At 58.7% G+C, this 24777-nt stretch overlaps 4 protein-coding genes across 9 annotated transcripts in view; 1 reads left to right on the forward strand and 3 right to left on the reverse strand.

Annotated features, from left to right (window-relative positions):
- Positions 1-10573, reverse strand: part of SSC5D (scavenger receptor cysteine rich family member with 5 domains) — a 27843-nt gene extending 17270 nt beyond the window's left edge. For both annotated transcript variants that reach the window (XM_032263085.1, XM_032263084.1), the window contains exons 1-8: positions 10401-10573; positions 9842-9868; positions 9224-9532; positions 8899-9012; positions 8550-8660; positions 7892-8200; positions 5124-5441; positions 4290-4466 (exon numbers count right to left, since the gene is read on the reverse strand). In XM_032263085.1, coding sequence (XP_032118976.1) covers positions 4290-4466; positions 5124-5441; positions 7892-8200; positions 8550-8660; positions 8899-9012; positions 9224-9532; positions 9842-9868; positions 10401-10425 — 1390 coding nt within the window. In that variant the 5' untranslated portion in view covers positions 10426-10573. The remainder of the gene's footprint in view (positions 1-4289; positions 4467-5123; positions 5442-7891; positions 8201-8549; positions 8661-8898; positions 9013-9223; positions 9533-9841; positions 9869-10400) is intronic.
- Positions 10574-11400: 827 nt separating this feature from the next.
- On the reverse strand, positions 11401-13983 carry NAT14 (N-acetyltransferase 14 (putative)). Of its 2 annotated transcripts, none has more exons than XM_032263186.1 (3): positions 13689-13983; positions 13192-13311; positions 11401-12551 (listed from the first exon to the last, which is right to left on the reverse strand). In XM_032263186.1, exons 2-3 carry the CDS (start codon positions 13261-13263, stop codon positions 12003-12005), a joined length of 621 nt encoding a protein of 206 aa, XP_032119077.1. In that variant the 5' UTR covers positions 13264-13311; positions 13689-13983; the 3' UTR covers positions 11401-12002. The 2 variants fall into 2 exon arrangements, with proteins under 2 accessions (XP_032119077.1, XP_032119078.1); XM_032263187.1 differs by lacking the exon at positions 13689-13983 and adding an exon at positions 13531-13679.
- A 415-nt stretch (positions 13984-14398) lies between these two features.
- On the reverse strand, positions 14399-22170 carry ZNF628 (zinc finger protein 628). Of its 4 annotated transcripts, XM_032263090.1 has the most exons (3): positions 21702-22170; positions 18667-18782; positions 14399-17711 (listed from the first exon to the last, which is right to left on the reverse strand). In XM_032263090.1, exon 3 carries the CDS (start codon positions 17704-17706, stop codon positions 14521-14523), a length of 3186 nt encoding a protein of 1061 aa, XP_032118981.1. In that variant the 5' UTR covers positions 17707-17711; positions 18667-18782; positions 21702-22170; the 3' UTR covers positions 14399-14520. The 4 variants fall into 4 exon arrangements, with proteins under 4 accessions (XP_032118981.1, XP_032118984.1, XP_032118983.1 ...); XM_032263093.1 differs by lacking the exon at positions 18667-18782 and having other exon boundaries at positions 21702-21887; XM_032263092.1 differs by lacking the exon at positions 21702-22170 and having other exon boundaries at positions 18665-20872.
- On the forward strand, positions 21915-22721 carry LOC116539928. Its single transcript, XM_032263185.1, has one exon. It carries the CDS (start codon positions 21915-21917, stop codon positions 22539-22541), a length of 627 nt encoding a protein of 208 aa, XP_032119076.1. The 3' UTR covers positions 22542-22721.
- The last annotated feature ends 2056 nt before the right edge of the window (positions 22722-24777 follow it).

A 24777-nucleotide genomic window follows, 5' to 3' on the forward strand; every position in this document is an offset into this window, starting at 1 on the left:
AACATGAGTGAAACTCCATCTCAAAAAAAAAAAAAAAAAAAAAGATGGGACATGTGGCTGGGCATGGTGGCTCATGCCGGTAATCCCAGCACTTTGGGAGGCTGAGGTGGGTGGATCACCTGAGGTCAGGAGTTAGAGACCAGCCTGGCCAACATGATGAAACCCTGTTTCTACTAAAAACACAAAAGATTAGCTGAGCATAGTGGCAGATGCCTGTAATCCCAGCCACTCGGGAAACTGAAGCAGGAGCCTTGCATGAACCCAGGTGACGGAGGTTGCAGTGAGCTGAGATCACGCCACTGCACTCCAGCTTGGGCAACAAGAGTGAAACTCTGCCAAAAAAAGGTGGTGGGGGGCACATGTAAAATATTTTGAACCAGAAGTTTTAAAACATGAAGAATAAACGTCTGTTGTCTAAGCCACACAGTCTGTGGTACCTTGTTAGAGCTGCCCTTGCAAACTAACACAGGTTCTGTGCCTAAGTAAATGGCACAGCACCTGCCAGGCCCAGGACAAGGAACAGTGTGGTGTGTTTAGGAACAGCAGGTCATTGGATTTGGCTAAAACCTGGGGATGTGAAGATCATAAAGGACCCTGAATCCTCCGCCAAGAAAATGAGACTTTATCGTATCCATGGTGGGGAACCTCTGAAACACTCAGAGCATCAAAGCAAGGAAATGAAAAGAGTCAACTCTGTCCTTCAGAATGCTTATTCCAAAATCAGCAAAGACTCAGACTGGACTGGGAGAGATTGAAAAGAAGGCCTCTTCTAGGGGAAGGCAGGTCAGTAGGGTGGAGGGAATAGAAGCTTTAATGAGGAGCAATTAAGAGGGGCACAGAGAAAGATCATCTGCCTCATCTTGGAGATGCTTCCTTAGAAGGCAACTTTTGGCATGCTCCTTCCCTTCTTGGGGGGTGGGAGGGTGGAAGAAGATTTCACTCTCTTTTTTCTTTTTTTAAAGACAGAGTCTCACTCTATTTCTAGGCTGGAGTGCAGTGGTACAATCACAACTCACTGCAGCCTCCACCTCCTGGGCCCTAGTGATCCTCTTGCCTCAGCCTCCCAACATGCTGAGTTCACAGGCATGAACCACCGTGCCCAGTCAGTGGAAGGTTTCTTGATCAGAAGGGCTGAGGCAGAAGGAAGGAAACAGACAGTAGCCCCTTTTTTAGTTGAATGACACTTGAGCATGGAAAAGTGGTTAAGAATGCGGGCCCTGTGAAAGCAGTTTGGCAATTCCTCGACAAGTTACCATATGGCCCAAGTATACACCCAAAAGAACTGAAAGCAGAAATTCTAATGGATATTTGTACACCCAAGCTCATAACAGCATTATTAACTATAGCTGAAAGGTGGAAACAACTGAAGTGTCTGTCCATCAATAGATGCATGGATAAACAAAATGAGGTATATACATACAGTGAAGTATTATTTAGCCTTAAAAAAGAAGAAAATTTTGACATGTCTTACAATATGGATGAACCTTGAAGACTTTATGCTAAGTGAAATAAGCTAGTCACAAAAGAGTATGATTCCCACTCATATGAGGTACCTAGAGAAATCACATTCATAAATAGAGAAAGAAGAATGGGGATTGTGGGATGCTGAAGAGAGGGAGGAATGGGGAATTAGTGTTAAATAGGTATGAGGTTTCTGTTTGAGATGAAAAAATAGGTTCTGGAGATGGATAGTGGTGATGGTTGCAGAGTAACATGAATGTAATTAATGCCACTGAACTATGCTCTTAAGACTGATAAAGGCCAGGCATGGTGCCTCACGCCTGTAATCCCAGCACTTTGGGAGTCCGAGGCGGGTGGATTACTTGAGGTCAGGAGTTCGAGACCAGTCTTGCCAACATGGTGAAACCCCATCTCTATTAAAAATATAAAAATTAGCCCGGTGTGGTGGTGAGCATCTGTAATCCCAGCTACTTGGGAGGCTGAGGCAGAAGAATTGCTTGAACCCGGGAGGCAGAGGTTGCAGTGAACTGAGATTGCACCCCTGCACTCCAGCCTGGGTGACAGAGCGAGACCCTGTTTAAAAAAAAAAAAAAAGACTGGTAAAAATGGTAAATTTTATGTATGTCACGTATGCTTTATCACAATTAAAAAAAGAAAAAAACCAATGTGAGCCTTGGAACAAGTTTTCTGCTTGAATCCTGGCTCTTCCATTTCTCAGCTGTGCTGCCTCATCAGTAACATGGAGACCTCAGTACCCACACCACAGTGACTGTACACATCACCTGATTGAGACAGGGAGAGAACGGAACAGCATCAGTCACCAGGAGCCAGTGCATGCTCTGTCAGTGTTAGTTGATATTATTATTCTTTTTTTTTTTTTTTTTTTTTTTTTTGAGACGGAGTTTCACTCTTGTTACCCAGGCTGGAGTGCAATGGCGCAATCTCGGCTCACCGCAACCTCCGCCTCCCGGGTTCAGGCAATTCTCCTGCCTCAGCCTCCTGAGTAGCTGGGATTACAGGCACGCGCCACCATGCCCAGCTAACTTTTTGTATTTTTAGTAGAGACGGGGTTTCACCGTGTTGACCAGGATGGTCTCGATCTCTTGACCTCGTGATCCACCCGCCTCGGCCTCCCAAAGTGCTGGGATTACAGGCTTGAGCCACCGCGCCCGGCCCGATATTATTATTCAAGAAAAGGGGTAAGGGGCCTCTGGGAATAGTGATCATAGTGAAAACAAGTTGCTGCTTTTGTTCAGCCCCTTCCCATCTTGAGGAGACAACTTTGTTCACCGCGACTTTTTATTTTCTGTATTCCTGATGCTTTGACATCTTGGGGCTTTCCTGATGCTGAAGTACTGCCTCTCCCAGGGTCAGCTAATTCCTAGAGCTGGTAAATGACTTGAGCATGCCTTCTGTGTGCAAACCATGCTCTCCAGAACCCACACACCAACTGCCCCTCCAGTGGGCTCTCACACCTGGGCCACTATGCACCTGTCCTCTGCCCCAGGGCCAAGTACCAGACAACTAAGGACAACCCTCTGACCCATCACCTACTGAAATTATTCAAACTAGCCAATTCTAAGCCCACTTACCCTGTTTCACCTATTCCTTCCTGCAAAAAAGCAATCAAGACTCCTGTACCTGGCTGGGTGTGGTGGCTTATGCCTGTAATCCCAGCACTTCAGGAGGCCAAGACAGGAGGATCACTTGAGGCCAGGAGTTTGATACCAACCTGGACAATAGTGAGGCTCTGTCTCTACCAAAAAAAAAAAAAAAAATAGCCAGGCACAGTGGCATGCAGTTATAGCCTTAGTTACCCAGGAGGTGGAGGTGGGGGGATCACTTGAGCCCAGGAATTGGAGGCTGCAGTGAGCTATGATTGCACCACTGCACTCCAGCCTGAGCAAGCGAGACCCTGCCTCTCAATAAATATATAAATATATAAAAATAGAGTTTCCCATCCATGCTTCCCCTCACTCCCTCTACCCCCTGACTGGCCCTGGTGCTTCCCTATGTGGCCCTGTTTGGCATGGCCCTCCTCTTGGGAACCATGAGTAACAACCTTTTTAGTGGCTGTCATCTCCTGATCTCTTGGCTTCACCATACCTGGGTAATAATAAGACCTATATTTTAAAACAATAGTCCTTTCAATACTCATGAAAGAGGCCAGGTGCAGTGATTTACACCTCTAATCCCAGCACTTTGGGAGGCTGAAGTGGGCAAATGCTTGGGCTCAGGAGTTCAAGACCAGCCTGGGCAAAATGGCAAAACCTTTTCTTTGCAAAAAGTACAAAAAATTAGTAGTCCCAGATACTCGGGAAGCTGAGGTGGGAGAATCACTTGAGCCTGCAGGTTGAGGCTTGAGGCTTCAGTGATCCATGATCACACCACTGCACTCCAGGCTGAGTGGGGCAGGCAGAACCATTGATCACATTTGCTAAAGAACCAGAGACTCTGGAAAGTAAATGTTTGGGCAGGGCTGTCCCTTGAAGCTGGCCAGAGTACCCCATGACAGACCCCACAGCCACACCGTGTAGCTCAGGAACAGGGCAGAGTCTCAGCCCACCATCTGTCTCTTATTCAGGACTGGCTACAGGATTTGGGGGCCTCAGTAAATGATGAAAGGCAGGACCCCTGTTCAAAAATTATCACGTGCTTCCAGATGTGACAGCAGTGCATTAAACTCAGCTGTGTTCCTGGGCGAGGCCCCTGTGCCCCTGTTCTCTACCTTTCTCTTTGCAAGAGCCCCCTCATGAAACAGTCTCAGAGCTGAGGGAAGGGCACAGAAGGGAGGACTCTGTTTTCTTGGGGAGCATGGAATGACTCACCGGCTTCTGGTCCAGGCTCCCAAGGGACAGTAGGGGAGGCTAGAGGAGGTGAAACGCCTGCCGTCCCTGGAGCCTGGCTTGTCACGGTAGACAGCGGCCTGGAGGCAGCCTCCCTGGATATGGAGTCGTTGCTGGTCACAGTAGGGACCATGGGAGGGACATAGCCCAGAGGCATGCCTGTGGAGAGGGGGGAAGGTGACTGCCACCCACGCACCCCCTCCATCCCAGAACTGGTGCCCCCTCCTCCTGTGTCATCCTTCCTCAGTCCTCTCAGCTGCATGCAGAGATCTCTTCCTGCCCAACCTCCTCCCTAGACACAGCCCAAGCTTTCCACCTCCCTGACCTGGGGAGGAGGTATGTGAATGGGGGGCAAGAGAGAGCAGAGGGCATGGTAGCTTAGGGGTGACAGAGAAAGGGAGGGAACTTTATAGAGAGAAGAAGACTGGCTTCCTCCGGGGACAGAAGGCAGGGCCAGCCAGGGCTGCCACAGGGCTGCGGCTCAACCTTGGCTGTTTCCATTTGGGCCATGGGGCCATCCTGTGTACTGCAGGATGTTGAGCAACACCCCTGGCCTCCAACCCTGGATGCCAGGAGCACCCCCGCCCCCAGCTGTGACCATCAAAAATGTTTCCAGATACTGTCAATGTCCCCTTGGGGGCAAAGCCACCCCCAGCTGAGAACCACTGGTGCAGGGTGAGGATTTAGAGGGGAGTAAGATGAGGAGTGGAAAGTTCAGACAGAGGGCAGGAAGGGCACATAGGGACCCCCCAACTTGCCCCTCCACTCCAAGCACCACCACACCCACCTCCCGGTCCTCCACCACAGCCCCCTCACCATCACACACAGCCCCGGCGTCCTCACGGTGGTGACAGTCATGCTGGCCCCAGGGCCGAGCTGGGCAGAATCGCAAGGCCGTCTCATTTCCCCGACACCGGAGGTCGTCCAGGATGATGGGTCCAGCCCCCTCCCCAAAGAAGGCACCCCCGGGGGCGGCCAGCGCCCCCCCACAGCCCAGCTCCCGGCAGGCAACAGCGGCATCTCGCAGGTCCCAGGCGTCGTCACACACCGACCCCCAGCGCCCTCCGTGCCAGACCTCCAGGCGGCCAGCGCAACCGTGGGGGCCATCAGCCAGGCGCAGCCGAGGTGCTGGGCCTGAAGAGTGGGAGAGAGAGCACAGAGCCAGAAAACGAGGATGGATGAGCCAGTACTAAGTCATTCTCGGGCCAGGCTGCAACCCCAAGATGACTCTGGGAAACAGATATTCCATCTTCACTATGCAAATGAGGAAAAGGCTCCAAGACAGGAAGTCATTGGCCCAGAGTCCAACTCTGCTGCCTCCCCCACATCCCTTGCCTCAGGGAGGAGGGTGGGGAGGGATGCTGGGAGCTCTGGCTCTGGTCCCCTGGACCCACCTCCCATGCCTGGCCTCTCAGGTCCTAGAGAGCTGGATTTCCAAATCGCAGCACCACTGGCACTGGGCATCCTCCTTTATCATGGGGGCTGTTCTGTGCAGCACCCTCTACCCACCACAGGCCAGTAGCAACCCCTCCCCAAGATGCGACAACCAAAAACGTCTCCAGAAATTGACTGATGTCCTTTGGGGAGGAAGGAGATGAAAAAACCCTCACTCCCTCCCCAGTTGAGAATCACTAGTCTAGATATTAACCTCTTGCTGGCCTTCAGGTGCATGGGATACATTTCGTTTTTTTATTTTTGGGGAGAGGGGATCTCACTATGTCACCCAGGCTGGAGTGCAATGGTACAATCTTGTCTCACTGCAGCCTCAACCTCCTGGACCCAAGGGACGCTCCCCACCTCAGCCTCTCTCAAGTAGCTGGGGCTACAGGCATGTGCCACAATGCCCAGCTATTTTTTTTATTGTATATTTTTTAGAGAAAGGTCTCACTCTGTTGCCCAGACTAGTCTTGAATTCCTGGCCTTGAGAAATCCTCCCAAAGCACTTGGGTTACAGGTGTGAGCCTGAAGCCATGCCTGGCTTTTAAGGTACGTTTCTGTTGGGGTAAGGGTTGAGTCATCACTGGAGGATTGTGGCATCCCTCTCTCTGTCACTGTTGTAGAGAAGAGAACAGAACTAAGGAGCAGCCTAACACACCTGTCTGCTTTTCCTCATCTGCAGACAGGGAAGGGGAGCAGCAATGAGAATTAAGTGGGATGCTGGCGAAGCTCCCAGCTTCACCAGACGCCTCAGTGGTTCGTTCATTTCCTTTCTTGGCAACTTGACCTTCTCCTCTCTAGAGCCTCAACTTCAATGAACTCTGCTCTGAAGGCCTCATTTCTGCCCCCACATCTTGTACACTAGGCACACAAAGGTGCATTCCCACCCCGCACAACTTTTCTCTGCCCCTAACCCCCACTCTGACCTCTGTGTCCCGGTCTCCATCCCCACCACGTCCCTATGGCCGACTGTGCGGTCCCACAGGTGTGGGGGGCATGGGTTTCCACAGACCCAGAAGGGTCAGGAGCTGAGGCTGGGACTGACTAGGCACATGGATCTTGAGCCGTTTATGTCACCTCTGAGTCTCAGTCCCAGATCTGTGGAGAGGGATGAGGATCCTCCCCCTTGGGGCTGTGGGAGGCTCAGAGCAGCCACAGGTGAAGTAGCACAGGGCCCAGCACACAGCAGGGATTCAGGTCAGCCTCTTTCTCTCTTCTCTTCCCCCCGGACATCCACTGAGGTCAGCGTTTCCTACCCCTCCTGGGCAGGCACCCAGCTTTGCCTGCAGCCCCTGTACTGTCCCCACACCTGCACAGATGAAACACCAGGTGCCTGCCCTCTGCCTGCCGGCCCCCTACAGTCGATGGACCACACAGTCCAGCAGGGTGGGCACTGGCCCTTTCTCCTGTGGTTCCCAGGTGTGTAAAGATTTGTGGAAGGAAAGAAAGGAAAGACAAAGGGAAAAAGAGGGAGGAAGGGAGGCAAGAAGGAGGGAGAGAGCCCCTGAGCCTTCACCCAACTCCTCCCCCACAGCCATCTGCTGGGTTCTACCCCAGGTCCAAGGTGCACGGGAGAGGGGAGGGACCCCCAGGAGACAGCTAGACCCCATGCTGAGGGGGTGTGTATGAGGTGAGGTAGAGGCTCACCCATGGGTGCCCCCACCATACCTCAGTCTCCCTCCATGCCCCCAAGTCACTGCCCACCAGCTCCCTTGAGGATGGGGGAGAGAGGTTGGCCCACAGAGACAAGGGCTCTGGGAGAGGGTCCCCTGCCATGAGCAGCCAGTGGCAGAGGGCAGGAAGGGCTTCTTGCATTCCAGGACTTGGCTCAAGCCTGAGGCAGGTATTCTTAGCTCCATTGCTCCTTCAGGGAAACTGAGGCTTATACAAATGGTCACTGGCCTGGGCCCTGGGACAGGGATGAGTGGTAGCCCAAGCCTCATGCCTGCTCCGCCTGCTCCTGGCAAGGAGAACAGCAGGAGCTGAGGAAGGAGGGGCTGGAGAGCGTGGCGAGCGGGCGCTGGGCATGCAGAGAGCAAGCAGGCAGGAGCAGACCTGGAGCAGACCCTCTGCAGCTTCCTGGAGGGGAAAGAGGGGGCTGGGGGCTGAGGGCGGTGGGAGGCGGCCGGGCCCCAGCCCCAACATACCAGTGCAGACCAGCCCGGCATCCTCACTGTGGTCACAGTTGCTCCGGCCCCAGGGGCTCCGGGGGCAGTCTCGGAGGGCCTGCTCTCCTCCTCCACACCCCACGTCGTCCATCCACACGGGCCCTGCGCCAGGCCCAAATCTGGCACCGCCAGGGGCAGCCAGCGCCCCCCCACAGCCCAGCTCCCGGCAGGCCACAGTGGCGTCGCGCAGGTCCCAGCCGTCATCACATACGGTGCCCCAGCGCCCGCCATGCCAGACTTCCAGGCGGCCGGCACACCTGTGGGGGCCAGAGACCAGGCGCAGCCGCTCTGTGGGGTGAACAGGGAGGGGACAGGAGGCTGGTAAGGAATGATTCAAATACCCCTCCCTTGGTCTTCACCTGGGGAAACAGGCCTGAGGCAGCGATGGCCTGAGATCTGCCCTCCAGCAGCCGTTAAGGGGAGAGTCCACGACCTCAATGGGCCAGGACACCTCCTGACAGGGCAGGAAGAGGGGACACCAGGCCTGGCTTTTAAATCCCCAGGAGGGACGAGGTAAACACTGGGATCCTTCCAGGGCCTCAGCTAAGGAGAGGGCACCCACAGGTCCTCAGTTTATCTAGGCCCCAGGCCTCACAGCATCCAGGTTTGGGGTCGGGGGAGCCTTCAGGGAGCTTACCTTGGCGGGGGGCTCCAGTTGTCAGCAGAGGGGCCCGGGTGGACTTGGCCTGCTTGGGCCGGGGGCCTTTCTTCCGGGAGGTGTTCTGGGGGTTCCCAGCTGGGCGGGGGGCTGGGAGGAGAGACAGCCAGGAGTCAGGAACTTCACTCCTCATGCTTCCTCCCATGTGGGGGCCGGGCCTCCCTCTCTGAGGGTCTGAAGTGACAGAGGACTCCCTGGGCTATGAAGGAGACAGGAGTGGGGGGAACAATCTGTCCCCTGGGAGTTCTTAGTGCAGCGGTCCCTGTCCCCTCGGCAGATGCAGGAGGGTGCGCTGGGTGGGGGCGGCATGGCAGTCCTCTGGGCTCACCGTGTGTCACCGGGTTCTCCTCTGTGCTGGGACCCAGCTCCACCGACAGCCCTGGCCAGGGAGCCCCATCTAGGGGAGATGCTGAATTGTCCCTGGAGTTAGCCACGCGCTGACCTGTGGGCGGGAGACAGAAGTGATGAGGAGAGTAGGGGTCAGAGGTCATTTGGTCCCTGGCAGAGGGAGTGAGACACCTGGCTCTGGAGGGGATGGGAGGCTGGGTGTCTCTGGACGGCTGCACACTCAGACTTGCTGGGGCTCAGGACTTGGGGTCCCTGGGTCATCTCCAAAGGAGCCGCCCCTGAAGGAGCAGCCAGGGTGCCCTCACCTGCGCAGACGACGCCCGCGTCCTCCTCATGGGAGCAGATGTGGGCCTTCCAGCCCCGGTGGTGGCAGAGGCCCAGCTGCCCCTCATGGCCCCGGCAAGCCAGCTCGCTGAGCCACACGGGCCCTGCCCCCTCCCCGAAGAAGGCGCCCCCGGGGGCGGCCAGTGCCCCTCCGCAGCCCAGCTGCCGGCAGGCCACGGCGGCGTCACGCAGGTCCCAGCCGTCGTCACACACAGTGCCCCAGCGCCCTCCGTGCCAGACCTCCAGGCGGCCAGCGCACCCGTGGGGGCCATCGGCCAGGCGCAGCCGCTCTGAGGGGTGGAGGAATGGCTGTGGCAAGGAGGGGCATCCCTCGGGCCTCGCCTCACGGTCAGGGGGACTGTAGGGGCGGGGCCTGTCCTGCAGGTACTGTCGGTAGCTAGCAGCCCTACTCACTGACCCCCGGGCCAGGACTTCTGGATGCTCAGAGAGATTCACCCAGACACCTGGGGGATCCCAACAGGGGGCAGTGGCAAAGGTCATAGTGGAATTCAGGTGGGGGTGAGGCCAGGCCTAGATGGGCAGAAGGGGGAGGCCTGGCGCTGGGAGGGGGGCAGGTGGGAGAAGTCTGGGGCACTTACCAACAGCCTGGATCCCCACCAGTGCCGCTGCAAGGGAGGGTGGAGAGTGGGGCAGAGTGAGGGGCAGGCCGCGGGTGTTCCTTTCTCCAGCACAGGCCCCTCATCTTGAATACCCCGACACACACAAACACTCTCCTCACATCCTCACACCTCTGAACCAGGAACCCCATGGCTGGGAGGCAGGACTCTGGACAGAGGGCCTGGATGAGACTTGGGTCTCTGAGGCGGGTGGGTGGGGCTGCAGTTGCCTGGCCCCTGAAGTCAGGGCTAAGGACCATGGCTTTGGTGTTCCCACATGGTCTTGGCTAAAGGTCAGATGTCTGGGAGATCCCCTGCAGGGTCAGGGCTGGGGGCTGGGGGCGGGCAGGGGGCAGATCCCTCGGGTTTCTGGGCTGGCAGAAGGCTGCGCTGAGCAGGCAGGGAGCCTCAGAAGGGATGTCAGGGTACCCCAAGCACCAGGGACCAGTCCCGGAAGTTTGAGTCCTTAAACTGGATAAGCTAAGAGGTCAGAGCTGGGGGCCTAGGCCCCCTGAGTCCCCAAGGAGAAGGGATCACTCACCAAGGAGGCAGGCCAAGACCCTCATGTTTGCAGCCAGGGCAGGGGATGGGGTGAAAGGGGAAGGAGAACGGGAGAGGAGAGGAGGAGGCAGCTGGGGAGAGGGGGAGGGAGGGAGCGCCTGCCGGAGGCGCCCAGGCCTGAGGAGGAGCAGGCAGGGCTGGACGCTTTGCCAGGAGGAAGAAAGAGGCTGCAGGGAGGCGGCAGGGGACAGGGCGGGCTGGAGGGGGCTGGCCGGCGGCTGAGGCATTGGGGGAGGGGGGTGGCGGGCGGGAGGGAGGGTGTCCAACTGCAGACACCCACACGGGAGAAAGAGGCAGGCTCCAGCCAGCGAAGCACTGTGCTGAGATGCTTAGGGGGTGGCCGGCTGCAGGAAGGCACAGGGCAGGGATTGTGCGTTGGGGGCCAGTGTGAGCAGGAGGGGGCGCCCACCTGCTGCCTCCTCTCATCTGGTAAGGGAAATACGGTAAGACCACTGCTCGGGTTGGGGCTGGGCAGACCTGGGACTCTTGGTGCAGCAGCAAGATTTGCAGGCAGACACCAGGAGGGACTTCCCGGATGAGGAAGAGACTGAAAAACCTGACCCTCCAGTCCTGCCCCTCACTGGTGGATCTGAATGTGAAGCCCCCCCTGTCCCCAGCTGAGGGAGGAGAGGTTGAACTTCACTGTCCCAGAGGGAGCTGGGGTAGGGAGATAAGCAGCCCAAGGTCAAGGCTTGTGAGGGGGAGGGGCTACACACACACACACACACACACACACACACACACACACCCCACTCCCTGCACACCAGGCAGCTGTGAGGCGGAAAAAATTCGGTAATAGGGAGCGTGACTCAGAAGGGCTGGCAGGGCCCAGGGCTGCCCCTGAGCTCACAGTCTCCCATTCTCCCAGTCCAGCACCGCCCCCCAACAATTAATGTCAACTGGGGAAAGGAGGGGCCAGACTGAAGTGGGCGGGGGTGTCCAGAGACAGTCTGGAAAAAGCATCAGAGATGAGACAGGCACACAGCGGTTTCAGGCTTTATTAACAAATAGTGTAAAAAACCAGACGGGTCTGGAGAGAGGGCCAGAGCTGCCGTTTCAGCTCTCCACCTTTCCAGAGAGGGGCCAAGCCTGGCAGCCCTGTGCACTGCAACCCCTAAGTAGTCAACCTGGTCCCCTCCAAGGGCAGGCGTCTAACCCACTCCGGCTCCAGGGAGGCAGAGTCACAAATCCTAACTCTGGGGCATATTCTGCTCGGCCTCCTCTCCCCCTCCCCAGTTAGCTCTCCCAGGCCTGTGGCACAGACAGCACTGGCTTTGCAGACACGTCGGCCAAGGAGATTTCTCAGTGCAGACGGAGCTGAGGTAGGGGTTGGAGAGGCTGACCTCGAGACCAGAGAGGGAAAGGAGTCATTCTACTCTGAGAGGCTCAAACACTGCAGACTTCACACTGCCGGCTGGTGGGTGAAGGCCAGGCTCCTCCCCTCAGCAGACCTCTGTTTCTGGGCCCTGGGTGGCTGAGGACTCACCAAGGGAGTGGATGTAAAAGTACCTGCACACAGTAGGTGCTCATCATGTGCTGGTGCCCCTCCCTCCTTCCCTGCCCTTCCTGGCGGTCTGTAGCCTCACAGGTCTTTGCTGAACTCCCTCACCAGTGTGTAGCCTAGGCAGCCCCAGCCCCCCTCAGCCTGGTAGCCGCAGCCCTCCAGCATCCCCGCCACCCCCCAGGTGGCCACAGCCACGGGGACCACGAGCCTAGCCCGGGTCTCCCCCATGCCCCCAGCCCAGGCCCGAGCCCGGGCCTCCGCAAAGGCCAGCAGCCTCCTGCCCACTCCCCGGCGGCGGTGCCAGCGAGAGACAGAGAGGCGGGTGACCCGGGCCCCGTCCCCCGCGTTGGTGCCAGGGGCCAGGGCCAGGACCCCACACACATCACCAGAGCCCCGCACTGCCACCCAGGGGCCCCCCAAGCCACCCGGGGGAGGCAGTGAGCCCCATCGGGCCCGCAGGCCCAGCTTCACAGCGGCCACAGCCAGGAACACCGGCAGGAGGAGGGCCAGGGCAAAGGAAGCCAGGACAAAGCGCAGGCCGCTGCTGGCCGCCGCCAGGAGGAGCAGGGCTGGTGGCCGTGTCAGGGCATGGAGGGCCACGCGGTTCTCCGTGTCCTTCACGCCGGCCTGTGGGCAGGAGGGGTGGCTCAGCCATCCAAAACGCTAGGGCCTCCTGGACAGGAAAGGAGGTGGACCCTGCCCAGAGCAGGGTGGGAGCTCCCAAATGGGAGGAGAAGGCAGCGTGGTGCGATGATCAGCAGTGTAGCACACTGGGTATGGAGTGAATGAATGAATGAATGAGTGAATGAATGAATGATGGATGGCTGAGTCAATTAGGACTGTGGAGGCACCCAATTCAGTGGTGGTGCCACAGTGAGGTGCCAGGGAAGTAAGGACAGGGAGCATGGCCCAGGCTGGAGTGGAGGCTGGAGGGACTGCTGGACTAGGCTGGGACGCTGGGCTGTGCTTTGAAGAGCTGGGGTCAAGGCACAGAAATGGCTCTTGTGCTGGTGTGCAGGGCTGACTGGAGGTGGGACACCAGGGAGGGCGTCGGTACTGGGGCCCCACTAGGGCCCGCGGGGGGTGGGGGTGAGCCCCCAGCTGCCACACCTGCTGTGGTTTTCATCAGCACTTCCAGCTGGGAGCCTGCTGAGGCTCAGGAGGAAAAGATCCTGCTCCAGGGGTCCAGGCTGGCTCAGGTGGAGGGAGTGGCTGAACCCACTTGCAATGCCCGGCTGCAGCCACTCCTTGGGGCCCTGCCTCTCACCTTCAGCATCTCCAGCACCAGGGGCTTCTCATCTTCCCTCATCTCCCGCACTGACAGGTGGCTGGGGGCCATGGCAGCCCCCAGGCCCCCGCCCCCCAGAAGAGAGCTGGCGTCGTGCACCTGGTGAGAACACAAGTAGGTCGGCGTCAGGGAGGCGCCTCTGTCCCCAAAGCCCCCCGCGGGGTGGGGAGCAGCACCAGCAGCACTTCCCAGATGAGGACACAGAACCCTCGGGGCCCAGAGCGAGGAGCTCGGCAGGACAGGCGACCCCCACAATACTTAGCGACCTCTTCAGAGTCTCCCGGGATCTCCCCTCCCGCGAATTATTCAGCGATCTACCCCTAAACGCGCTGTGGACGCCAGTACTGCAGGACGGGGCTCCCTCCCAGGCACCCACAGGCCAGAGGACGCACCACGCTGGCTCCGCCCCAGCCCCTAGCGCTACCTCCCCACAGTCGTCCCCGTCCCGCGCCACAAAAACAAGGACCCGCCAGCACCTGCGCGGGTCGCTTTTGGTCCTTTGGCCAGGCTCCGGGAGCGGGTCGGGAAGGGGTCGCTGGCGGAAGTGACGTCACCCGCGGGGGGGGGCCGCGGCGCCTGCTCCCGGCCGTAGCAACCGTTGCTAAGCTCCCTGGAGCGCGGGCGGGGGGAGCCGAGCGGAGGGCCAGGAGGTGACCTCTCCTACCCTAGAGAAGGAGCAGCGGGAAAGGGGACCTGAGGAAAGACGGGAGCGGGCGCCGGCAGGAGACAGGCGGCGGGCGGGCACCAGCGCGGGTCCCCGTCCCACGTGCCCTCGTTGCCTAGCAACCTGAGCGCAGGCGGCGATGCCAGCGGGTGGATTCTCCGTGGTGCCCCGGCCTTCGCGGGAGGAGCCGGCCGCGCTCAGCATCCTCTAGCCCAGCGGCGCCCGACCCCCCCCCATCCCACCCACGGGGCGCCAAGGCTCGCAGGGCCCTCCCGCCTAAGGATCCCCGTTTTCCAAATGAGGGGGTAGCGGGGCTACTCACAGTCAACAAATGACACTAGCTGGACTCTGATGCCACCACCTCCCCGCTGTAGTGACCCCTGCGTCCTTTTTTGTTTCAGGACGGGGAAACTGAGCTTCACATAGTGGCTGGCCACAGGACGCAGAAGACTCCACGCTCCCAGGCAGGGGCTATGACCATGACTTTGCCCCCTTCCCTCCCCCCCAGGAAAACAAAACACAGGCGGGGAGACTTGGGTCTTTATTAGCAAGCCCAGCCTGCAACACACAGCCGCGCCCCGCCCCGGCCCAGACCTGCAGTGAGTCGGGGTCTCTGTGTAGGGCGGGAGAACCACTGGCTCTCCTCAAAACGTGTGCACTAGCTGGACTGCGGGTAGGGTCTGCACAATCTGGATGGAGGGCAGGCCCTGCGGGGTCATGACACCAGTCCCAGCTCCCGCGGGGACCACTTGTACCATCTGGGAGGCTGGAGCCGCGGGGAGCGCCGCGGGAGCCGAGGCTGGGCCGGACGGCTGTGGGGCCAGGAGCTGCAGCGTGGCGGCGCCTCCTGCGGCGCTGCTGCTGTCCAGTAGCTCAGTGGCCGGGGCGCTACGGATGATGAGGAGTTTCTGTCCCGGTGAGCCGGTGGCCGGCGGCTCGGTCAGCCCAGGGGCAAGGGTTTCTACCTCCTGTACGCAGAGCCTGGTTTGCTCGCCATCCGCCCCGCTCAGCACCAGCACGCTCTGCAAGCCCTCGTCCGTCTGCAGTGTCTCAAAGAGGACATCCTGGACCACACCGGTGCTGGCCTCAGCATCCCCCGCCTCCCCGGAGCCCGGGCCTGTGAGCAACTCCTCAGCTGCCCCACTCTGAACCACCAGCAGGTTGGGCGCCTCAGCTCCTCCACTGGAATTGGAGAGCTGGCTGGCCACCGGCTGGAGCTGGACCGTGGTCACTTCCTGTGCCGGCTGGAGCTGGACTGTGGTCACTTCCTGTGCCGGCTGGAGCTGGACCGTGGTCACTTCCTGTGCCGGCTGGAGCTGGACCGTGGTCACTTCTGAGGCTGGCCGGAGGGGCTGGAGTTGCACCCCACTCATTTCCTGTGGCCCTGCCTCCCCGCCCCCTACATTCTGCAAAACGATGAGGCTCTGCCCTCCCCCGCTGGCCCCAGCGCTGGCCGCTCCCTGCACCCCCAGACCCCCAGGGCCCGGCAGCCAGACAACTCCCGCTCCCTGACCTGCCTTCCCCACTGCCAGTGGCCCCTGCCTTGCACGGCCGCCCCCCGCCCCAGCACTGGAGGAGGGCAGCAGGATGAGCTTGGGCGGTGTGGGAGGGGGCGGAGGAGCAGGGGGCTGCACGCTGCTGGGGATCAGCTGGAGGCCCTGGGCAGTCTGTACCAGGAGAAACGTCTGAGAGTTGGGCGCCGTTGGGCCCAAGGTCGGGGCCTGGGCCGTGCCCCCCGCCACCTCGAGGGAGAGCGTGGCCTGGAGGTGGGGCAGGACGTGGACATCTTGGGTGGCTGGCGGGGCCGCGGCGGCGGCGGCCAGCGGGGCAGGGGGCTGGGGACCGGCGGCGGGGGCTGTGGTGCTGGGAGCCGTGTTGGCCGGGGCGTGCGTCCTCAGGTGCCGCTGCAGATAGGCGGCCATAACGAAGCCACGACCGCAGATGGGGCAGGTGAAGGGGCGCTCGGCAGAGTGCGTGCGCCGGTGCAGGAGCAGGTTGGAGGAGTGGGTGAAGGTCTTAGGGCAGAGCGGGCAGCGGAAGGGCCGCTCGCCCGTGTGCACACGCTGGTGCTGCCGCAGGTTGGAGGTCTGTGCGAAGCTCTTGCCACAGACGCTACAGGCGTGGGGCCTCTCGCCGGTGTGTACGTGGCGGTGGCGCCGCAGGCACGATGTGTTGCGGAAGGCCTTGCCGCATTCCCCGCAGGCGTAGGGCCGCTCGCCTGAGTGCAGCCGCAGGTGGTACTGGTAGTGGGACGACCATTTGAAGGTGAGGCCGCACTGGCCACAGGTGAAGGCCCGCAGGCCGGTGTGCACGCGCTGGTGGATGGCCAGCAGGGAAGAGCGTTTGAAGGCCTTGCCGCACTCGCCGCACTGGTAGGGCCGTTCGCCGGTGTGGTCCCGCAGGTGGTAGCGCAGCCCCGACGAGCCCTTGAAGGCCTTGCCGCACTCGGCACACTTGTAGGGCCGCTCTGCAGAAGCCGGGGCGGCCGTGGGTGGCAGCGGGGCTGGGGCGGCGGGCGCCAGCGGTTCCTGGGGGCAGGTGACCTCAGCAGCCTCAGCCTGCGGGGGCGGCCGCCCGGCCGCCGCCTCTTCCACATGGCACTGCTGATGCGCCAGGAGGCTGGCCAGCTGCGGAAATGAGCCATCGCAGCTACCGCAGCGGAACGCCTGCCCGCCAGCAGCCCCGTGGGTGTGCTGGTGGCGGGAGAGCCCGGCCACCGTCCGGAAGGACTTGCCGCAGGGCAGACAGGCAAAACCAGGGGCGGCGGCGGCTGGAGGGCGCTGTGGCAGAGGGGACGGTGGCGGGTCGGCGTTGGGCGCCTCGACTGGTGCGTCCTGGGGCTGGGGCACCGCCTCGGGCCCGGGACACGGCTGATGCTCCACGAGCAGCTCCTCGCTGCTGAATCCCTGCTCGCAGCCATCGCAGCGGTACACCAGCTCCACCGTGGTCTCCGCCGCCGCCAAAAAGAGCTCGGGCACCACAGGTGGAGGCGGCGGCGGGGGCGGCGGGGCGGGAGGCGCGGGTGGGCTGTGGGGCTGGAGGTGCCGCTGCAGGTAGGCGTCGCACACGAAGACCTTGCTGCCACTGGGCTCCTGGGGCTGGGGGTGCGGGGCCGCGGGGGCGGTGCCCGGGGTGGGGGCGGGGCCCGGGGCGGGAGTGGGGGCGGCGCCGTGGGTGCGCTGGTGCAGCAGCAGGTTGGAGGAGTGGGTGAAGGTCTTGGGGCACAGCTGGCAGCGGAAGGGCCGCTCGCCCGTGTGCACGCGCTGGTGCTGCCGCAGGTTGGTGCTCTGCGTGAAGCTCTTGCCGCAGACGCCGCAGGTGTAGGGCCGCTCGCCGGTGTGCACGTGGCGGTGGCGCCGCAGGCTGGATGAGTTCTTGAAGGCCTTGGGGCAGTCTGGGCACGGGTACGGCCGCTCGCCTGTATGCTGTCTGAGGTGGTACTGGTAGTGGGACGACCACTTGAAGGCCAGGCCGCACTGGCCGCAGATGAAGGCCCGCAGGCCGGTGTGCACACTGCGGTGGATCTGCAGCAGGGAGGAGCGCTTGAAGGCCTTGGGGCAGTCGGGGCACTGGTAGGGCCGCTCGCCTGTGTGGCCTCGCTGGTGGTAGAGCAGAGCCGAGGAGCCCTTGAAGGCCTTGGGGCAGTCTGGGCACTTGTAGGGCCGCTCGCCTGTGTGCGTGCGCTGATGATGCAGGAGCCGGGACGACCACCGGAATGACTTGCCACACTCCCCGCACTCATACTGGGCCGCTGGGGCCGCAGGGCCTGGCTTCTCCCCGGTCCCCTCTGCAGTAGAGGCCGGCGCCATGTCCTCGTGTGAGCCGACCATCACACCTGGGGGAGGGATTCCGCGTCAGGGACTTGCCCAGCACTGGTTCATCTCAACCCCAAACATACACACTGGCTCTTTAAGGGACAGGGACTACCTCTCCAGGTCACCCACTTTGCAAGGGACTTTCCGTAGGATCAGGGTCTCCAATGGTCCAAGTTTGCTTGGGACTTGAGCAGGTGCCAGTGATACTGGACTTTCAGAGCTGAAATGGAAACTCCTCAGCAAACTGGGGCAAGGTGATCACCCTCCTTGGGAGGCTGGCCAGGTCTGAGAAGGCTGGGCCCCAGCTTCAAGAGAGCAAGTGCTGCCTTTAGGACTCTGCTCGCTCCCTCTAAACACAGAAAGGGTCCCTGAAGAAGACACACAGAGAGAGGCTCTCCTAGCTTCACTCCTTGCTGTTCTCCCTCTAGACCTCATCCCCGACCTGGGCTTCAACATTCCTCCCACTGCCATACCCTAAACCTCTTCATGCTAACTAAAGCCTCCTCGTGGCACCAGGCATGGGGGCTCACGCCTGAAATCCCAGCACTTTAAGAGGCCAAGGCAGGTGGATCACCTGAGGTAAGGAGTTTGAGACCAGCCTGTCCAACATGGTGAAACCCCATCTCTACTAAAACTACAAAAATTAGCTGAGCGAGGTGGTAGGCACCTGTAATCCCAGCTACTCTGGAGGCTGAGGCAGGAGAATCGCTTGAACATGGGAGGTGGAAGTTGTAGTGAGCTGAGATCGAGCCACTGCACTCCAGCCTGGGTGATAGAGCAAGGCTCTGTCTCAAAAAAGAAAAAAAAGTGTCCTCATGGTCTGAGCCTGGAATAACCTACTTCCCACCACCACAAAGCCTTCTAGGTCACTCCCGCTTGGTGCTTCAATTCCCCAAATCCTTAGACTCCAGCCCATCTACCATCCATGCCGCCCTGCGTCCTCCTCACCATCACCCTCACTGGCTCACACTACACTTCTCTGATCCGTGCACTCTCCAGGTGACTACTTGCCATGGAGCTTTCTCCTGAAACCTCCAGCCCCTCCTCTCCCCTCCTGTTTTTGGCAGGCAATCCTAACCTTGATCATGCCTCTGTGAAAATAAAAGCAATCAGAAGCGAAGGTTCTCACATTCTGACCACCATACCAGTGGTTCTCAACTGGGACAAATTGTGCCTCCTACCCAGGGGACATCTGGCACTGCCTGGAGGCATTTGGGTTGTCTGTTAACCAGAGAGGTAAGTGCTCCTGGCATCTAGTGGGTGGCAGCCAGAGATGCTGCTCAACACCCTACAATTCATGGGACGACACTATAGCCAAGAACGATCCCATCCACGAGGTCAGCAGTGTGAGGTCCAGAAAGCCTGTGCTATCCTTCCCCACATGCCTGACCTGGTGCTCGTGGACCCTGCCTTCCCACCCACATCCTCCACTTTTCCTCCTCTCCTGGATGGTTCCCATCAACAGAACCAACAATCTGGGTCTCCCATCTTTAAAAACCACTTACCCATCCATCTGCGAACTCATTTCTCCATCCCTTCACAGCAGAGCAGCTTGTGTCAACTCACTCCTTCCCAGCTCAAACCCCTTCAGTCCCACACTGGTTCCCCCACTCCACCGTGGCTTTGGTGGCGCATGGCCCAAAATGGCTCACTTGTCACTGGGTCCATGGCCTGCCTCCCCCTGGCCTCCAGGATACCTCACTCCCTAGCTGTCCTCCCTCACCTGACACCCCATCCTAGCCCCAGCCTGGTTCCTTCTCACCTCCCTGACCTCTACATGTGGAAGCATCCAGGGCTTCGGCCCCCCTTGGTCCTCTTCTGTCTGTCCTCTCTCCCTGGGAGCCCCTACCCACTCTCAGGACTCCACCGTCTGTGAACAATGACTCCAGGCCCCGAGCTCTATGAGACCTATCCTCTGAATGCCACGCCACCTGCTAGACTGTGCCATTTGACACCTTGCAGACCCTCAAACTTAACGTACCCCAAATCAAACTATGGTTTTTTTGCTCCTTTTTTGCCCCCAACTTCTACTCCACCCATAGCTTCTTCATTTCTGAACAAGGCAACTGTCCTCCTCAGGCCAAATGCTCCTCACCTCCTCTCTATCATCTGTCAGCAGATTCTCCTTCCAGCCAGAACTATCCAGGATCTGGCCACTTCTCCAACCCTCCACCTTGATCTGTGGCACCACCGTCTCTCTCCCAGGTAGCTGCAACAGCCTCCCCATGGATCTCCGTGTTTCCACCGGTGCCCTGCCCACCCATCTGTTCCCAACACACAAGCTGAAGCGAACCCATCAGCAGGGAGGGCAGGGCGTTACATTCCTGTGCTCAGACACCACCATAGCTCCGGTCTTGAAGCCTGCCCACTTCCCGCAGCCTTCAGCCTGTCCCCTCCCTGACTTGTCCTCCTGCTGTTCTCACTGGCCACCTGCCCCTGGTCACTCTGGTCACCCAGGCTGGCCAGACAGGCCTGCTCCCACCTCAGGGCACCTGCCTAGAACCGCCCCTCCCTTTCCACCTGCACTGCTCTCTTTTTCACCTCCAAGTCTTCGCTGAAATCCCCTCTGCAAGAGCTTCCTTGACACCCCTATTTAAATCTCCAATCCCTTCCAACTCCCTGTTCCCTTTTCCTGCCATCTTTTTTTCCCCACAGCGTTGATCACCTTCTAATGGACTATACAACCAGTGATGCTCAGCCTCAGCAGTGCTGAGATTTGGGGCCAGGCCATTCTTTGTTGAGGGCGGTCCTGTGCACTGTAGGGTGTTTGGCAGCATCCCTGGCCTCAACCCACTGGATGCCAGACTGACACTGGCCTATGAAGCCCTCCTCTACACTGTTCACAAAGCTCACTCCTGCACCTCCAGGTCTTTGCCACGATGTCACCCCAGGGGAGCGCCAAGAACCGCTACTATATAAGCAGTGTGCTTTCTGTCTCACTTTGTCTCCTCATGCTAGGATGTCAGCACCGTGATAACAGGGGTTTCTATCTGTTCCAATGTGGTATCCTATCCCAGCGCCTTCAATAATGTCTGCAGAGTGTGTGCTCAATAAACACGTTTTGAATGAATGAAGGCTGGGCATCCCCTTTGGACAAGCTATAAGAACTTGTCTTTTTCTTCTTTTTTTTTCTGGAGACAGGGTCTCACTCTGTCATCAAGGCTGGAGGCAGTGGCGTGATCTCCGCTTACTGCAACCTTCATCTCCCAGGTTCAAGAGATTATCCTGCCTCAACCTCCTGAGTGGCTGGGATTACAGGTGCACGCCACCACCCCCGGCAAATTTTTGTATTTTTAGTAGAGATGGGGTTTCACCATGTTGCCCGGGCTGGTCTTGAACTACTGGCCTCAAGTGATCCTCCCGCCTCGGCCTCCAAAAGTGCTGGGGTTACAGGGGTGAGCCACCACGCCCGGCCAAGAACTTCCTTTTTAAAAGATGAGTGTACCCTGTAATATGTAAGCAAGTCCTTTTAAGAGCCTAGTGATCCTACGAAGCTGCACGTGCCTTTAAGAAGGCCGAGCATCGCCTTAAACAAGACATCGGTGCTCTGTAAGAGCGGGATCCCATTTAGCAAGAAGAGGGCAACCGCTTTAAAACACCGCGCCACACCCTTAACGCAGACTGGACTTCCCCTTTAAGAGGATGCTGCCACCGCAGACCCATCTCAACCTACGTCGAGCTAAACTAGGGATCGCTTTGAAGCAACCAGGTCTCAGGAGTTTTTTCTTCATTGTCTGGGAAACTGTCACTGGCCTTTAATGAGATAACCAATTTTTAGGAGGAAAGAGTTTTTTTTAACTCAGAAAGCTTTTGCAAAAATGCAAAGCCTGACCCACCCTCTCAATGCAACCCCTTGCCCTTTAAGAGGGCGGAGCCAGCCCAGGAGGCAACAGTCGGCGGTGAAATAGCGACCTCCCCTTTAAGGTGCCCCTTCCGGTTTCACGCTCCCACCCGCCCAACGTCTCCGCCCTCTGGTCCCTCCCCCCACCCCCACCCCTCCGGTCTCTCACCTGCAGTCCCAATCGGGGGAACGAGGGTGGGAGCCCCAGGACCTTCCCGCGGGGGCCGACGGGAAGGTGGGGCCCCGGCAGCGGCGGTGCAGCTGTGGGGGCCGGGGAGGGGGGGCGGGGGCGTACTCCCTCCCAACGGCCCCCGGCGCGAGGCACCCAACCTTTATCGGCGGCCTCTCGCGCACACAAACCCCGACGTCGCCTCGGCGCGTCATGACGCAAGTGCGCCGAGTTCCCGCCCCCAGACCCTCCCATTGGCTGCCTCAGGCGTCGCAGGGCTCCCGCGCAGGCAGCGTGCGGCATCCTGGGACTTGTAGTTCTCCCGGTTGTGGTCCCGGACTCCAGCTGTCAGGTCCTTGGGGCCGAAGCCCGGGTAAGCCCAAGACCGGGTACGGCCATTTCGAGACGCGGAGCCGCACGTTCCCCTTTATTAGTCCCGATTCCCGCTCATCTGCAGAAAAATCTTTCCATGCAGCATGGTTGTACAAAAACCCCTCCCATGAAGCCGTCGCGCCCCCAGGGTGTAATCGCTCCTGCGGGAAACCGAGGCCTGGAGCGCTTCCCGCCCCTCAGCAGAGCCGCGTGCTCAGGGCTTCGTGCACGCTCGTGTGCTTCGTGCACGCTCGTGCAGACCCTGCAGAAACCTGGTTCCTGCTGGGCAAAGATCTGTTCAGGGCGCCTGGAATCCAGAAACTCCTTATGGGGCCTAGGGTTTTAGTGGGAGACGGAGCTGCTCCAGAGCCCCTTTCCATGCTCAACCCCCGACCAACCCAGCATTTCACCCACATTGGCATTTCTGAGGGTCATTCACTTCACGGACTTTCTCAACCAGGGCACTAGTGCCATTTGGGATGGATTCATTGCCGTGGGGACTGTCCTGTGCACTGTAGGGTGGTGAGCAGCATCCCTGCCCCCTAACCACTAGATACAGATAGCATCCCCAAGCCCCGCTCCACACAGCCCTTAGGAAAGTTCAGAATATCTCCAGGTGGCAAGGCATGGTGGCTGACGCTCACGCCTGTAATCCCAACACTTTGGGAGGCCGAGGTGGGCGGAACCCTTGAGGTCCAGAATTCGAGACCAGCCTGGCCAACATGGTGAAAGCCCGTCTCTACTAAAAATACAAAAATTAGCCGGGTGTGGTGGCGAGTGCCTGTAATCCCAGCTACTCGGGAGGCTGAGGCAGGAGAATCACACAAGTCCAGGACGTGGAGGTTGCAGTGAGCCAAGATCACGCCACTGCACTCCAGCCTTGGCAACAGAGCAATACTCTGTCAAAAAAACAAACAAAAAAGAATATCTGCAGACATTACCAAATTGTTCCACTAGTCTAGAGCCACTGCTCAGAGACAGTTCCCTTGGGCTGAAGGCCATTCTGCATGCTGTTTCTCAAGCCAGAAGGCCCTTCTGCCCTTAACCCCTCCCTGCCCAGCAAGATCCCGCTGGAAAGCATCCTGTGCTAGGTGGAGTCCCTCTTACATGCTTTGCGACATCTATGTCCCATGACACCTGGGACCTTTTGTGTATTTGCTGCCCTATTCCAAACAAGCCTGGGCCCTGATCGAGAAGCAGACGTTACTTGTTTGTTGAATGAGTGGATTTTTCCAGCCTTCCACACAGTTTCCCCAAGTCTACAAGCAGGCTGGAACTCAGGGCTGATATGCACTGAAATGGACCCACCCCTGTCTTACAGGGTCTTGGCGGTGATGACTCTGTGCATTTGTGCATGTAAAACCCTTGGCATCCAGCTCAGCCGAAACATTCCTTTCATGTCTGCATTAACCACACAAAGTGGGTGCCATGCCAGTGGGGACATGGATGTGCAATGCACTGCCCAGCTGGCTGCCAAGAGGGGCACAGAGTCCACTGCCATCCCCCTTGCCTCAGGCCAGTTGGGTCTCTCTGATAGTGAAATGGGCCCTCAGCTCAGCCCCCCTCATTTACCTGCCCACCTAGAGGCATTATAAAAGGGATTGGACAGCTACCCTGGGCAACATAGCAAGGCCTCATCTCTACAAAAAAAATTTTTTTTTTTTATTTTTTGTTTGTTTGAGACGGAGTTTCGCTCATTACCCAGGCTGGAGTGCAATGGCGCGATCTCAGCTCACCGCAACCTCCGCCTCCTGAGTTCAGGCAATTCTCCTGCCTCAGCCTCCTGAGTAGCTGGGATTACAGGCACGCGCCACCATGCCCAGCTAATGTTTTGTATTTTTAGTAGAGACGGGGTTTCACCATGTTGACCAGGATGGTCTCGATCTCTTGACCTTGTGATCCACCCGCCTCGGCCTCCCAAAGTGCTGGGATTACAGGCGTGAGCCACCGCGCCCGGCCAATCTCTACAAAAAATTAGCTTCATGTGGTGGTGCATGCCTGTAGTCCCAGCTACTCAGTCAGCTGAGGTGAGAGAATCACTTGAGCCTGGGAGGTTGAGGCTGCAGTGAACTGAGATTGTACCGCTGAACTCCAATCTAGGTCAATAGCCTCTCAAAAAAGAGAGAGAGGCATGGCTAAGACCGGCTCTTCCTCTCCTTAGCTTTCCCCACTTTGCAGCGGAAGTCAAACAAAGGTTTTGAAGTCAATGGCCTTGGGCAACCTGCTGTCCCTAAAAAGGTGATGTGGATTCAACAGGTTTGTTTTTAGAACAGCCTAGCCCTGCCTTGGAGCCAGTAATGGGAGGAGACTGAGGCCAGCCCTGTGAGATAATGAATGTATGTTGTTTAATCCCAATGCATTAGTGGCTATTTCTTACATAGCGTAGATAACGAATACACTCATAATATCATAAGAGTCTGCTAGTGTAAGGTCTTTTAGGCTTACCGTAACCATGGACTGCGCCATGGTAACCTCTGTGACCTGCACGCACGCTCCGGATGAGTTCCTGGAACTAGAAAGTCTGAAGTAAGTGGAAGACCACAAAAAGAAGAACGATCAACCCCTGTGGCACCTAATTAATTTTGAGTCATTCTTCCATTGTTCCTTATTCCTACCTCAACTGATAAGGCAACTGGACTTTGTAACCAACCTTGGTCAACCTCCTGACTCTAGACCCTACAAGCCCCTCCCAACTTGCAAAAGC

The sequence above is a fragment of the Sapajus apella genome, unplaced genomic scaffold (genome assembly GCF_009761245.1).
Source record: "Sapajus apella isolate SASKATOON/1434 unplaced genomic scaffold, GSC_monkey_1.0 scaffold135, whole genome shotgun sequence".
Lineage (NCBI taxonomy): Eukaryota > Metazoa > Chordata > Mammalia > Primates > Cebidae > Sapajus > Sapajus apella.